The 16,442-nt window shown below is 34.2% G+C and overlaps 1 protein-coding gene across 1 annotated transcript in view; it reads left to right on the top strand.

Annotated features, from left to right (window-relative positions):
* ATP8A1 (ATPase phospholipid transporting 8A1) overlaps positions 1-16,442 on the top strand; it is a 227,566-nt gene that overhangs the window by 52,733 nt on the left and 158,391 nt on the right. Inside the window, exons 8-10 of the mRNA XM_068974944.1 lie at positions 3,629-3,669; positions 9,518-9,591; positions 15,315-15,384. Coding sequence (XP_068831045.1) covers positions 3,629-3,669; positions 9,518-9,591; positions 15,315-15,384 — 185 coding nt within the window. The remainder of the gene's footprint in view (positions 1-3,628; positions 3,670-9,517; positions 9,592-15,314; positions 15,385-16,442) is intronic.

Here is a 16,442-nt window from a genome sequence, read left to right as displayed (position 1 = left end):
ATTGGTGTATGGGATTTCAGTTGTTTCTACTTTCTAATTATGAACAGTGATATGGTAAACAGTTGTGCACAAGTTCTTATATGAATATGTTTTCAGTTCTCTTGGATATACACTTAGGTATGAAATTTCTGTATCTCACAATAGCTCTAAGGAGATGCCAAAGTGTTTTCCTTTGCAGCTGTTTTTTAAACATTGTGTGTATATTTTTAACAGGAAATCTACTAGGGAGCAGGGTTGTATCTTTAGTAAATCTACTACTATGGCTTTATGTGGCCCCAAACACGTAAGAACATCAGTGCATCCACTTTCCATCCAGTGAGTATTGACTGAGCACCTTTGTGTTGCTGCATGGAAACACTGGGAATACAGCAGTGAACGGAGAGAGAACATTCTTGAGTCCCAGATCTTGGAGTCTAGGGGAAGAAATTCTTTCTTTTTTTTTTTTTTTGCATAAGAGCAGAAGTTTAAAAATAAGATGAACAATGAGGCATATGAGGATAATAAAACTGCCAAAAATAATACAACATTGTTAACAAACTGAAATTAATTTTCTTAGAAAGTATTGCTATGGAACAAACAAAAAAATCCTACCAGAACTAATAAGTGAATTTAACATAATTAATGGTGACAGGGTCATTGTATGAAAGTTTAATGCATTTCTGTATACCACCAATGACTAATTGGAAAATGTAGTAAAAAAAAAAAAGACAATTTACAGTATAAGGAAAAAAGTCATCCAATATCAAGAAGTAAATCTAATAAAAGACCCATGCACTGTAAACTACAAAAACATATTGGAGAAAATTTATGAAGACAAGTTAATAGAAAGGTATAGCTTGTCTGGGCTTCCCATGAATTGAAACGCTTGAGCCCTATATCAAAGTCTAAAGTGGGTTTAGAGTTTTTGTTTTTTTCAGAATTGACAATTCAGTTTTAAAATTTACATGGAAATGCAAAGAACTCAAAATAGCCAAACAATATTGGAAAAGAACAATGTGGGAAGACTACCTAAATTCAGGACTTACTATAGAGTTACAGTGATCAAGGCATGGTATATACTGGTATGAAAAATGTGTAAATTGATCAGTGGCATAAATACAGAATCCAAAAATCAGTCCCGCATAGTACCATGTCAATTTAATGGTGGAAATAAACTTTTTTTAACAGAATCTCAGATACATTGTTTGAAACTTCAGTACAAAAATATTGTGTAATTCTTTGCATGTGACATGCAAAACTAGCTTATGGTGAATAATTAATATTTGCCTCTGGGGATGGGAGGATGGGTGGATGGTAAAGGCGTACAAGGAGTCTTTCTGGAGTTCTATATCTCGTTCTAAGTAGTGGGTTCATAGATGTTTACAGTTTTTTAAAACTCATTGATCAGAACACGTAAGGTCTATATAGCTGGTTGTAAGTTTTACCTCAGTGAAGGATAGAAAAACTTCATGTGTGTGAGCCAGGCAGGTCTCCTAAATAAGGGAAGTAGGCTGTATGTCCAGCAGTGGGAAACCACAAGCATGGGATAGAGTGGTGAGCCTCATCGAAAGTGGTGACCCCTGCTGTCCCAGGCACAGGTCACAGTGCAGGGATTGACCAGGCTTCTAGATGAGCCTGAAGTCTTCATTTTCATGTCAAACCTCTTAATTTTAAAAATACTGGATGCTGGTTTTTAAACAGTGGGGTATTGCAGTGGGAGAATGTTTACTTATATGAGATAGGGTTAGAAGAAAATAAATGACAATAGTACTATTGAACAGGATTTTTTTTTTCTAATTTAAATCTATGCAGATTTTAGCCCCATCCTTCAGTTATGTACATTTGAACAGCACTTTCCCAGCGCTCCTTGTTGAGTACTTAATATTGCCACTGTGATTAAGGGCAAAATGCTCTCATTTGTTTATTCTTTGTAACAACTGATTTTGAGGAAGATATTGCTTGACACTGATGGAGATGGCATCTAAACCAAGGACTTTTTTTACTCTTAAGCATTGTGCTCTGAACCCCTTGAACCCTAGGGGCAGTTTTACTGGTGGAATTGTACTAAGTCACTTGAGTCGTGTCCAACTCTTTGCAACCCTGTGAACTGTAGCCCGCCAGTCTTTTCTGTCTGTGGGATTCTCCAGGCAAGAATACTGGAGTGGGTTTCCATTCCTGCCTCCAGGACATCTACCTGACCCAGGGATCAAACTTGTGTCCCTTATGTCTCTCCATTGGCAGAAGGGTTCTTTACCACTAGCGTCACCAGTGTGGGTGAACTCTGCAGGCCTTAGAGTCTTGTGTTTTAGGGCATAGGGATCAGTTTTAGATGCTGGGGCTCAGATCCTTCACCCCCAACTGTAAACACTGAAACTTATTCATATAGTTACTGGAAATTCTTTAGTGTTAGCTCTTCATCTTGGAATTATTTAAATTAATGAAGTTGATTCCCCAAAATTCACTGTAAGATACTCCTCCTTGCACTTACTCATCTGTTTCACACTGGAGTGTCTTACGTGCCAGGAATGCTGCGAAGTGCTAGAAATAAAGAAATGAATAAGACATAGTCCCTGGGTTCAGGAAATTTTGAAATACTAAAAGATTATATTTAGATTAGAATATTTTATATTAAAGCACTGGTTTTCAGACCTGTGAGTATGTAATTAATGTTAGGTTTGCTATTGCACATTTTAGAGATTATCATTGTGATTTACTTAAGAAGGTTCAGCCTTCATCGCTTCTAACATCAAAAGAAACTGAATCTAATGTTTTCATGCCTTTAAGTTATTCATCTTGCAAATATTTACCCAGCAGCTACTTAGCACCAGGACTGTACTGCTTCCAGAGAATATTGTATTAAACAAAGCAAATGTTAGCTTTGCCCTCATGGAATTTACTGTAAGGATAATTTGTTGACTGACCTTGACTTACTCGTAACTCCATGCTGTGCTATCTGCTTCACTTTATTCTCTTTTCTGTTTTATCTGTTAGTATCTATGGGTATATTCAGTATTATGCCACAGATGCATTGTAGGAATAAAAGAAAAGTAAACCGAGTAAATTGACTGTTGCAAACCAGTAATAAAACTCTGAGAAATTTCAATCCCTCAATCATAATTTAATTTCAGCCCTCTTTTGTTTCTTCTCAGTAAATCAAATATACAAATATTTGCTATTTTCCATTATTTTAAAGCTAAAAGTACAGATTTTTTTAAATCTACTGGTTTATGTATTAAATTTTTACTACCTAGTTTGAAATCCATTCCTCTATGCTTGTAAATCATTTTTGTTTTAGCATTGCTACTATTCTGGCTTCTGAAATGTTTTAAGCTTGTCACTCCCTTTTTCAAGCATTTTTGTGGCTTTCTCCTCCAGCCAAGCCCTGTAATTCTTCTGTGTGCTAAAGAAAGCCCTTGGCGAAAGATTACCTTGTTAGTAATATTTTACTGTGAGATATAAAAGGTACATTGGTTGTTTCTTTGTATAATTTTATGTATCTTTGCTGTCACAATTAGTTTTTAAACTTGTAAAAAATTGTTACCAGTTCATTTATTTGAAACTATTCATTTAAAAATGATCATTTCATCAGAGGTAGGCTTTTGATGAGTAATAAAAATGTTCTTAAAACTATCACCTTTTCTCTTTCCAGTTTTGAGAAATGGTGCTTGGGAAATTGTGCACTGGGAAAAGGTATGCATTGGTTTTTATTTTGTTACAGGAGGAGACATGCATAGAGGTGTACTCTAGTAGATGTAATTTTTATGTATGGTATAACCAAATGCCAAGGATTCCAGTGATGTGAAAGCTGTTTAGTAAGTAATGTATACATACATGGAATCTTCTTCAGTTAGTCATTTCCATTTAATAATTCTGCAATATATTAGAAAGACTATTATCTTAAAGTTATATTTAGAACTTTTTTGTTTCTTTCATAGTATACTTTGAGTACTGTTTTCATAGATTTCATTTAACCATGGACTGTTTTGTGTTGTAATTTTTTTGCTTTAATCATCTACTGTCCAAGTAAAACAAAAATTAGATTCTGATAGTTCACATTTGTATATCTTACTTCAAATTCATTTATTGTGGCTAATCACATTTACACATTGCTAATTCATTTTTTTTTCTAAGTCTTAATAACTAAATATCATCTTCTAACTAGCTAAAAATCAGTTCCATAGCATCAAGAAGTTAATTTGCTCATAGGACCTCTAACACAACAGTTAATGAGTTGAGTCACAATTTAGCAAGTGTTATCCAAATGTTCATATGCTTTTCAGACCCCAGTTTCAAAAGGTAAGCTATGATTGTTAGTTCTCCTTTAGTTCTGAAAGACCATTTAACCTCCAGTCATCCACAAGTGAATAACCTTCCTAACTTTGTAAGAGACTTTTTGGAGCAAGGCCACTCCACCCAGGGACCTTGTTTTCTGATATTGCTAGGACAACAGATGTGTAACCACACTCAGTTTATTTGCACTCCAGCATTTCCCAGTTAAAGGCCATGCCCTTGATTCTGCCCTGTGACATTCACAGTCACCTTGCATCCTCCCAGGTAACAGGAATCCCTCTGAACTAATTGCATTTTGATTGTAAATCAGTGGCCGGAATAAAGATTGACATCTCCTTTTCTGAATATTTGAAAAGTCTCCCTGTCTTTGGCTTTTGACATGAAAGTAACAAAGAGGAAAATACTTTGTTTTTTCCTTATTTCTGTATCAGTTACCTCTTTTTCAGAGGCACAAGATAGAAAAAACAAAAAAAGCTCAATTTACTGTTTCAAAAGAAGTTTCCTTTATGCTCTTGTATAGTACTTAAGGATTTAAACACTAGAGAGAAGCCAAGTAGAATGTAGTCAAGTACGATAAATTGATTTTTATTATAAATATATTTCGTTTACTAGGATTGTCAGGGTAATTAACATAAATGCATATCCAAAGAAATTGATAACAATTTCTTCTTACCTCAAGTGCTTGCTTAGAAAATAAACTAGTTGTAAAGTCAGGAGATAACCATCCACTACCTCACCCTAAAGTTAATTTTAATTCATTTTAATGTTTTATTCTCCTATTGGGCAGTCATTATTCCAAGACTGAGTGGATTATTTTAACTTTTCCAATTTTTCACAGACCGAAAATTAACTTACCAGCCCATGATTAATAGCATTCTCAGTTGTCTTGGAGTTCAATGCCACACCTTCCCTGGATATCCCACTTTGAGAAACAGAGGGGTAGAATTTAACATGTTGCAAAAAGTCATCCAGCCAAAATGAACTGATATTACTTAATAACTGGAAGTAGACACTTAGTTAACTAGAGTTAATAAAAGTTGGCTCAGTGATGAATTCAAGATAAATATTCAGAAATTGACATGACTTTTTTCAGCAATAACAATTTAGAAAAATACAATGAAAAAAGAGATCTCATTCCTAGTGGCATGTGGGATGCTTACAAATAAGCTTGAAATATATATATGACCGCTGTAAAGAAAACCTTGAAACTTTAAATGTTAAAGTTTCACATAAATAGGCAAATGTGTCATATTCCTAGAAAAACAAAGCCCCACTTCTTCAAAAGTAATGATATATCATAACCTCAGGGAAATTATCATTCCTTTTACTCAGGGGTTTACTAAATTATTCATTGTAACTTCAAAAACAAACAGTTGAGAAAATAGAAGACTATTTTGGAAAATTAACAGTGTGTGAGGATTAAATATAAATAAAATGAAAAGTTATTAAAATAGTGTGGATCTGTTGCACATATATACTTTTATGAATAGCATAAAACCAAAAAAAAAGAATGGTTTAACTAAAGCCTATTTAATAAAAAAGGGGGAAAATCACCTATAAAAGGATTATTTAATAAATCATGTCGGGACCACAGATTAGCAGTTTCAAGAATAGTACAATTTATGTCCAAGTCATAGCCTAGGCTAAAATAAATTTCGACTGACTAGAAGAAAATCTTAAAATATTGTTTTTGTAAAACATAGAAATAGAATGAAAAATCTTAATATTTGGAGAAGAACAAGATCATCATCTGAAGGATTTATGGAATTTGATTACATAAAATTTGAATCTAGTATGCAACACGCAAATAAACCAAGAAATTATGGAAATATTTGCACCAAATATAACAAAAGATTGAAATTGTTGTTAGCTAGATAGGAAATAAAAGTTGGCAAAAACTAACAAGAAATATATAATAAGCAACCAGACTCAGTATAATATTCAACCTAATAATACAAGTTGCAAATCTAAACAATATTGAGGTCTCATTGCTATCAAGGAGAAATTTTTATATTTCAGAATTTTTATGAAGTCTTTTATTCACATAATATTGTAGATTTAGCAATTTAGGTCTTCATATTGACAACCACAAAAAAAGGGGAAAAAAAAAATTTCTGGGAATTTATCCCAAGAAAATGTTATCATTTAACATTATTTATAATAGCAAAAAGTTAACAATATATGGATATCCAAAAATAGTGAAAGCATTTTATAAATAAATTATGACATTCTATACTCTGGTATATTTTGTGACAAGTAAAAGCTGTAATTTCAAATATTGTGTCAACACACAAAAATTTTATAGCATCACTCAGCAAATACTTATTGAATATATCTGCTAAGCAGTAGGCTTACAATAGAGTCACTGTGTCATAGAATAATCAGAGGCGAAAGGAATGGGATGATGTACACCAAGATGCTGGTGATGTAAAATGATTTATTGAACACTAAGTGAACTGGTGTGAAAACAGGCTGGCTGTTGTGTTAGCCAGATTGGAAGGCAAGTCTTTTCTTTAGCTTATGTGATATTTTGTACAATTAAAAATAAAATCAATAAAGCAAAACCAAGAGTCTAATCCATTTGCCAGCGTAATATGATAAACTTTAGTGCAAATGGGCTTTAAGTTCAGGGTTCTTTCTTTCTTGGCCTTTCTGAGTGTGTGGCTGCTGCGGTTGCTTTTTAATGTTTCTCAGAGGACCTACAAATTTGCACAGTGTCCACCCTGTCATTCATAGATGGGCAGATTTCAGCTGTCAAACACTCACAGTTTATCCCTCCAGTTTTTGTTTGGAAACCTTTTCTTTGTTGCACAAGGTTAAATTGCCAGTATCTGGTTTTCTAAGAAAATATTACAGTCACAAAGCCCTGAAAAAGGTGTTGCATCCCCACTCTTGAAAGTCAACAGCTGTCTTCTTTACTCTTAACCACAGAGATCAGTTCTTAAGGTTAAGATGCAGTTGAGACTGTTCACATGTTTTTGAAATAGTAACAGGCAGAAAAATTAAGTGAAGAATCTTAGAATCAACATATTTTTCAGGCTTTAAGGAAAACCATGAAGTAGTGGGCCATATGCCCCTGCAAAATCACTCTATACAGCTGCTTTAATGCCTGAAGTTTCCACCATGAAATCTAGTTCTTTGGATTAAGAATTCATATCTTCAGAAATTCCTTAGTAAAAATATAAATATGCTGGAGACTGCAATTGAACATATCAGCTCTTCAGTTAGTCTATTATAGTCTGATAACCTTTTTCATAATCCTCAATTATAATCTCTAATGTTAATCACATGAGAAGGCTCAAGGTAGTGGCCAGAAGCCCTAAGTATTTTTTTAAACTCAAGTATTTTGGAGACTAAAACTGCTTTGTCATGATAACTTTCACTAGAACAATGTGGTCAAAGAATTTTTGGCATCTTGACTTTTTGTTCTGTCTATTCCTATGCACATACCAGACAGAAAACAGAAATGAATGGCACATTAGGAAAGAGGTGTTTGAGAAAATGAGCTAAAACCTAGACATCAGAAGGAAGGAGTAAGTCCCTTCGCAGTGCAGTGAAAACGACCTTAGCATTCACTGAGCCCTTGGTCTTCCTAAACCTTTGGGGTAGCCATGTTAGACCATGTAAGATGCTGATAGTTTCTTTTAGTTTTCAGTTTACTAACTATAAGCCTTTCATTGGTCTTACGATGAATGAAGATTTTGGAAAATAGTGCAATTTGTTAGTGTCTAACAGACTTACAAAAATTCCTAACACTGTAATATAGGCAAATGTGATTCTGACTTTATGAAGAATACAGTTTGATTGAAGAGCAAATGTTAACACACAGGAGATAATTAAGCAGCAGTTAAATGGTTACCTGTGTAGACTTCTCTCCTGGTGCTCTGGCTGCAGAGATCTTTGTTCTGTTTATCTTGCTTTTAGTGAGTGCTATCAGAGTACTGTCACAACACATTACTTTAAGGGCCAGTATATACCTATGCATGCTATTTTTTATTTTCCCAGTTTCCCCATTTTTTTAAGGAAGGGGATGCTTGATTCCAAGGTCCCTGACAGTTTGTCAATCTCAGATAGTCCAGATTTCATTTGAAACAAATCTCTTTGGAATCAAGGTATTCAGAGTTCCCCTACCTGGATAACCAGCATACCTACCATAGATGAGAAGGTCTCCTCCAGCCTTCCCTAACTTGTCTCCCCAGCGGTATATACTAGACCACAGTGGGCTGTCTCTTATTGTGATTCCCACTGAGGACATCAGTTTCTCCCCCCCCGCCACCACCTCCCCCCGGCCTGCGCAGAAAAGTATTATTTTGGGATTCAAGGAAAAGTAGAGAGGGGAGAAAACAAAAAGGCTTTAACACCGCCCCCAGCAAGAAAAAGGGCTTTTCTTCTCTTGATTAAATAGTAAAACTTTTAGGTTTTCTTGGCTGCTAAGAGTGAGGTCTAATTTCATGGCTATCAGTGTAATTTGCTCAACTTGGCCAGCACACCAAGTTGCTACTTAGTTGGAGTTACTCTGTTTGCCAAAAGCTCTGTGACAAACCTAGCCTTTAAATTACTTCTAAGTTTCTGGACACAGTAAATCTTTAGCTTGTCTTCAGATGGTGCTCACACTAATGCTAACAGGTAGTAAAATAAGAAAGAGACTTAAAATGGTTTTTCTTTTTTAATTTAAAATGCAGTGATCATTTCATTATATTTGCTTATGCAAAATCAGACTTTGCAGACAGCTCAATGTGGGTTTGAGTCTAAGCTCTTCCTGTATGATCCTGGGAAATAACTGAAAATCTAAAACTCTTTTTTTTCCCTCTCTAAATTGTGAGTTTTAACTAAGATCATCTGAGGAGTAGTGATATATACATACATAGTTTTTCCAGTTATATTGAGATTCCCTTAAACAGGGTAATGATTTCATTTGGAAAATTCCTCCTTTTTATTTTTATGTCATAGGGAGAGAATCATGAGAAGATGAGATGTCAATTAAGTGACCAGAGTGGATGAAATTTATTTTTATTAAGCTATGTTACTTAGGTGGTACAATACAGATTCCGTATTTGTTTTTTCTATTTAAAGGATTGTGCCATCCTTGGCCTCACTTCTAGGTAATTTTATGCCATTTTGTGAAGATAAGTGGTTCTTATTTGCCAATAAGCATTTTTTACTGTATTCTCTGCTTAAATACAAATGGGTTGTGTATTTGTAACTATTTTCAATGCAGATAATTAACCAATTCCCAGTTTTCTTTCAGGTAAATGTTGGAGATATAGTTATAATAAAAGGCAAAGAGTATATACCTGCTGACACTGTACTTCTCTCATCAAGGTAGAGATACCTACTGATGCTCAAACAGTGTAGAGGATGGTTTCTCTACCCTGCATTGACCTTGTGATTTCTCCAAGGAAATAAGGAATAAACGAAGAATTTTAAGCCTCTCTAATGATTTTGAACTAAACATTAAAAAGATTGATTGGACTTAAAAGACTCTTTCATGTTTGCCATATAGAATAAGTGATAGGTACTATGCTTTAAAACTCAGAAATTATAATTACAGTTAAGAGTCTACTCTCCCTCTGAATGTGTTCAGATCTGTTTGTATAGACTACTAACTCTTGTAAGATTTCCTATCACTTATTTTATATAATACATGGATTGGGTACTGTTGATTTATGTTGCAATCTTTGTTCATGATAAATTTCTTTATGATGCATCCATGTATCCCTCCAAAGTTTCTTGATCTTTATGGTGCATTGGTACAAGAAAATGGATAAATGATTTCTTTTTTGTCATCATGTCTTTTGAAATATTATACTTTTCCAACAAAAATTAAAGCACTTTTTTCTTTCTTTTAAGTTCTTTCTTACTGAGTTTAGATAATTTTTGTTTTGCTCGTATTTAAGATAGTCATAAATTGGTCATATTGCACTGTTACCCTTTAAAGAATGTGACTTTCAAATGGCTTTAGGCTTAAAAACTGTAAAGCTAGTCCTAATATAAATTAAGAAAAATGTTTTTACTATTTTAGAGGTTGTTTATCATCATTTCCTTGGACAGTTTTATTTGTAAAATCCACATATAAATACAGACAGTGTCCTTTTTTCAAAATCTGTTTAATCAGGTCATTATTTAAACTGATTGAATTTATGACAAATTAGGAAAACTTAATTGAGCAATAAGAGTTTTCAAGATATTTATAGAAGTAAGTCTACAGGTAGTTGAAGTAACTATAGTAATTTTTTTTTTTTTTTGTATTTTATATCTGGGAGCTTTTGGTGCCACATACCTATTGGTGTGTTTTGTGTTTTTTTCCAGAAAGATTAAAATTAATAGCTTTTAAAATCACCCTGTATGCTTTTAGTTCCCTTTGCTTCTAGCTTTATCAGGGCAAGTTTCTAAAACTGAAGGATGCTGGTAACAGTCCCTGGAGAATGAGTCAACAGTACACGTACTGTCATTGTCAGTCCTAGCGAGCTTTGCTTAGAAAACAAATCCCAGGGTTCTTATCTTGGCGTGGTGATTTTGAACCAGAAACTTACTGTCTCAAACCTTGACTTCACATCTTTCAAAGTGAGGAAGATGGATTAAGTGATCAGACTCTTAATATTCCCAGATTCCGCTTTCAGTTTAAGCTGATAGTCTTTTAAGAATGGCTAACCAGCAGAATGATACACACTTGGTGGTACTAAGTAAAAGTTTGATAGATGTAATGAATGATGGACCATCTGAGTGTCATACAACAAAGTTCAAAAGGATAGTGAAGCATTCCAGCACTTCAGGAAACTTCTGATATTTTCCTGATTAAACTTATTATAGAGACATAACATCATAGAAACCATCATGTGCTGAAACATTAAGTACAATTTTCATTTTTATATGCTCAGAAATATGAAGATAATTGACTGTGCTACCTCGAATTTATATGTAATTCTAAGTTGAAAGTTTTTAAAATATTTTTCATCTGTCTCTATCCAATCCAAACTCCTAATAAGCTATATGCTTGTGTTTCTTTAACTTGAGGACATTTTTACAGGGTTTTTTTCCTCAGCACTAAAAGCATTTATTGGTGGCTATCAATATTGGTAGATCAAAATGGTTTCTGTATCTTAATATACATCTACTATGATTAACTTCCTTCAGATGATTACTTTTAAAAAGATTATCTGATTCACTGCTGTTTGTTATTGAATGGAATCAAAGTAAAGTATAAAGTTTGTGCTATTAAATATTTCTACCTAGTAACAAAATACCACCTTTCTAGGGGGGTTTATTGCTTTTTAAATTGTTTTTTCCTCAAACTGTTTTTGCATTACTTGGCTCTTGTGAACCTACATTAGCCTCAATAAGTAGGTAGCTTTGGCCACCATTAACAGAAAGATGAATTTTGACTTTGTCTTGTTTTCAGTCATTTCGCTTCATCCACTGACTGGGTCAGGGTTGGAATACCTAACTCCTAATCTAGCATCTCATTATACTACCCTGTCCCCTATCAAAATAAGGACATACTGGTTTTCATCAGCAAGTGAGCACCATTTAGCAAAAAGCAAAACAAGAGCTTGTAATATTCTAATTTCTAAATTTTTAATTTAGTACTAATATTATTAGTACATCTTCTTAGAGGCAATTTGAAATTAAAGTATGAACATGGTTGAAAGTTCCTGTGTTTCACTGATTTTCATTTTGAAATGAAGAAACTGAAATTTTAGCATATAACAAAAACACATACATGGGTTCACAAAGTATAAAATACATTAAAATAAACCAAGCTATTAATCCAAATTCTGACAGATTCTTGCCATATCAATTTCATACCTTCTCTGAAAAATTTCTCCTAGATTCAAAGACTTGTTCTCCCAAACTGTTCATTACCAAAACTTTATTAGTAAATAATTCAGAAGTCTACAATTATAACTTCCCAGATCCATGCCTTTGTATGTTTACATTAAATATATTAAGCTGTTTATGTAATTAACCTTTAAAATGTTTTGGAATCGGAACATTTTAATGAAGATTTTTTTAGTATGTGTGTAGGGGGAGAGATAGTACAGTATACTTTGTTTTTCAAAAGCCTAAAAGTAGTTCTCACCATTATTTCTTTTCTTCTTGGATAGGAGTGGATATACAATAGATGGCAAGAGAGTGAGGAATTGGAGAAAGGAAAATCTATTAGATAAAGTAGCTCTCTATATAAAAACATGTTTTTATTTAGTTTGCTCAGATACTGTATTAAAAATTGAAAATTGGGCATAAAAGCAAATAAGTGATTCTGAAATATTCCATTTTCTTGTGCCTTTCGACCTGATCCAAATAAGTTTTGAAAAAATTGGCATTAGACATTTTTATTAACATGTATTATTTTCTATAATAATTTCAAACTTTCTGTCTCTTTTGTCCATTTGTTTGTTTTTTTTCCCCCCCTCTGTTACTCATTTTTTTGTTTTAATTATTTTAAACTGGGACCTGTAGGTGGCAGTAGGGGAGATAGTGAAAGTGACCAATGGGGAGCATCTCCCAGCAGATCTCATCAGCCTGTCCTCAAGGTTAGAACCGCTGAGTTGTACAGGATGTGTGTACGTGGATCCTCACCCTTCACCAGAAAGCAGCTTGCACCCAAAGATGGTTGAGCTTTGTCTCTCTTCCTTGAAAACACAAACATTTTATACTTCTTGGTGATGGATATTTCACAGATGTTTCAAAGTCCTTTTATGAATACATTGTTGAATGATGTTCATCCCTCCAGTGGACAAATTCAGCTCCTGTTGTTATCAACAGGAGTCGGAGTCCATGAGGCATGCCACTAAAGGTAGATTGTAATCTCCTATGCATCATTACTATATATTCATTTTAACAACTGGCCCAAATACTAAGGCTTCATTTAGTACCTCTCCAGGATACTTACTGTTCTGAACAATGTTAAGATTTACATGAAAAACTGTTATTGAGAAGTTTTTATAATTTTAAACATTTGTCACATATTTGAGATTTTCTACAAGTTCATTAGAATCCCATCGCAGTTGTGGCTATAATTTGGGCTTATAGGGCTTACAGAGGACCCCCTGCACAAAGCTGGATGTTGTACAGTTGATACTGCATGCTTTGGGATCAGTATTTATCCCACTTGTAACTCGTGACAAAGTGCACGTTACTCTGATCAACTTCAGCTGTCTACTAGTGTCTGTATTGTGATAAGCATCTTGTTTCATCTTTCCACTTACTAATCTAAAAGCCTGCTTTGCCTTTCGGTAGTCTGTGTTTTGAGTGTCATCATAATTTGCTGAAATAATAATTATCTAGCATGATTCCTTATCTGAGACTTCTTGCTGCCTTTTCATAACATTGTCAAGAACTCCTGCAAAAACAGTAGTTTTAAGAGATTAAGAATGTTCTGAATTTGAATATATATTTTATTTACCCCATTTCACAGAGAAACCAGCCATTTAACTTTCTAACTTGCTTGCCATTTAAGGTTCTAGAAAAGTGGTTTCATGGGAGGAAAAAAAAGATAGACCATTATTCTCATTTGATGTGAGAATGGCCTTGGCTATATTGATCAATAGAAATTTAATGCTTTTCACTGTTAAAATATGGAATTGGCAATGGTCATTTAGCATTTGTCATCCTTCTGTATTATCAGAAGATACATTTTATAAAATTTTAGAAACCATTTTTATTTTGAATGTATACATAAGTAAATTACAAATTGGGAGCAAGTGATAGAACTAAATTACTATTGTGACAGTAATAAAAAATAAAACCTTAATTGATAAAGTTAAAATATAGATATTGAAAAACTTATCCAGTTGGGAAAAAAAGTATCAGCTTTATGGAAGAAGAAAAAAAAGCCGTAGAGAAATTAAAGGACTTGTGAGTTTACTTTAAAATGAATCTGTAAAATATTTGATTAATGACCACGAATTTCAGTACTTTTCACAAGTCTTCAAGCCGTAAAACTAAGCAGTGTGCTCATGTCTGAAACTCAGAATCTTCTGCTTTACACATGTACAAATTGGAAGTTGATTAGAAAATTCCAGGTGTTTGTGACTTAGAAATTTCTGTGAGTATACATACTTATCAGAAATTACATTCGTAGTTACTATATGATGTTAACTGATTGGCTTTTCATATAAGCAAGTGCTGTTAAGATTGATTTAACTTCAAAATGCTTTTCCTTATAGTTGAGGATCAGATTATACAATGGGGCTGCAGACTCACCTGCTGTAGTTGCTGAGCAAGCAAGATTAGCACATGAAGGGGCAGGACGTTCAGGGGAGTGTACCTGTGACAACACTAGAGAACAGGGGCCCCTAACACCAGCCGCTGCACACTAGACTATGTGGGGACCCGTAGCGTGAACCTTCTAGGTTCAGGTCATGGCCAGGTTGGCTGATTTTTTGCCGCCTCACTAATCTCTGAAGCAACTCTAAGAAATAGAACAGAAAAAATAAGGGAAAGAAAGTGTATATCCACTTTCATCGTAAAATATGTTCATACAGTTTTTTAAAGTAGCCTTAAAATTTGAAGATTATGGTCCACATAAGCCTATTCATCTTTTCTAAAGATGCAGTATAATACAATCCAAACATGCAAATGCAAGTTTATAGAAGCAACAATCTGGAATTTCCTAATCCATCTCTTAATTTACATGTGGGCTATGAGCATGAAATCTCACTTGGTATTTTTGAGCTAAAGATATGACACAAAGCTGCTTTACATTTCAGATACAGTCTGTGTTGTGTCTATATGAGGAAAGATTTAAGTATAGTGCAACAAATCTAATTGTTTATATGATCTTGAAGGTCAGTACTGATTGTTGTCAGGATATTGCTTTGGGGTCCTCTGGCTGAACATCTGATCCATGGGTTGTCATGCATGGGTTCTGCCTCGCAGCATTTTGTGGTTAGAATGAAAGACATCAGGAAACTAGGTAACTAAACCTTTGTTTAGAATGAAAGGCTTCAGTGAGTCTAAGCATTTTAAATAAGTTATTATTATAATTTCCTTCCCCAACTAACTCTTTGTGCTTTTCCATTAAAAAAAAAAAAAAAAAACAGTGAGCCCCAGGCCATGTGCTACATTGAAACATCCAACTTAGATGGTGAAACAAACCTGAAAATTAGACAGGTAAGATCAAATATAGGTTTATGGAATTATTACAGTTCTCTTACATGGAATTGAGAACTTTTTTGGAGAGTAAGAAAACTTTACTCTTCTAGGTTCTTCTGGCTGGTCTAAGAATGAAATTGACATGAGACATATTAACAGGAGAAAAATCAAATTTAATTTCATACATAATGGAATCCCACATACATGAGAGACTCAGCCCTGAGGGTCATTTACAGGATGATAAGAAGAGCAGATGTTTGGTAATTAGATGTGTGTCCTGCCAGATGGATGGGCCCACTTTAAATAAAGTTTATCTCTGGCAATAACTCTTCTCTGGGAAAAACCCATAATTTAAGTTCTTCTGGATAGTTAAAGGAGGGACAGTAGTTTCTCTTGAACCCTCAGGATCTCCACCACCTTTAGCTCAAAGTAATTCATGCAAAAGTGAAATATTTTTGAGTTTTGTTCTGAACCCCTATAGCTTTATTTCTTAATATTATTGTCTCGAGTTGAGGCAGTTCTGTTCACTTGCAAGTTTTTTCTCATTGAGCCACAATGAAGTGGTTTTATAAACTGGAAGAGTTAAGTATTATGGAAAATTCAGTTTTACTTGCCTAATTAAATATGATTCATCAGATAGGAACGATTTTGTAATATTTTATGTAAAAACCAATACTCTGATGATAATATTAGTAGTTCTAAGTGCTTTTACATGTTAGCTTGTTTATTTTTCCCCTTTATCTGGCCCATATTTGGTTTTGCCATATGTAAAAGATTCCTAAAGGCTTCCTAATCTCAGAGAATTGGTTGGGTTTCTGTATTTATTTCTCATACCTTTCCTAATAGAAAGTCACTGTAAGGTTTTTAAAATTTTAAAAGGGGCATTAAAGAAAGTATCCTCTTGGGTTCTGGACAAATGGTGAAAATGACGTGGGAACGCTGGGTTGTGGTCGAGGCAGAGGCTCATCACAGCACCTGAACTCAACCTGCCACGGGAAGTGAAGGCTGCTCAGTGCCCGCCAATGCTTGGTGGACAGAGGGAGAAACTGTTTACAGGTTTTCCTTCTCCATGCACT

The sequence above is a fragment of the Capricornis sumatraensis genome, chromosome 7 (genome assembly GCF_032405125.1).
Source record: "Capricornis sumatraensis isolate serow.1 chromosome 7, serow.2, whole genome shotgun sequence".
Classification (NCBI taxonomy): domain Eukaryota; kingdom Metazoa; phylum Chordata; class Mammalia; order Artiodactyla; family Bovidae; genus Capricornis; species Capricornis sumatraensis.
The sequence above is the reverse complement of the archived record's forward strand: the minus strand, read 5'-3'. Positions and strand labels throughout refer to the sequence as shown.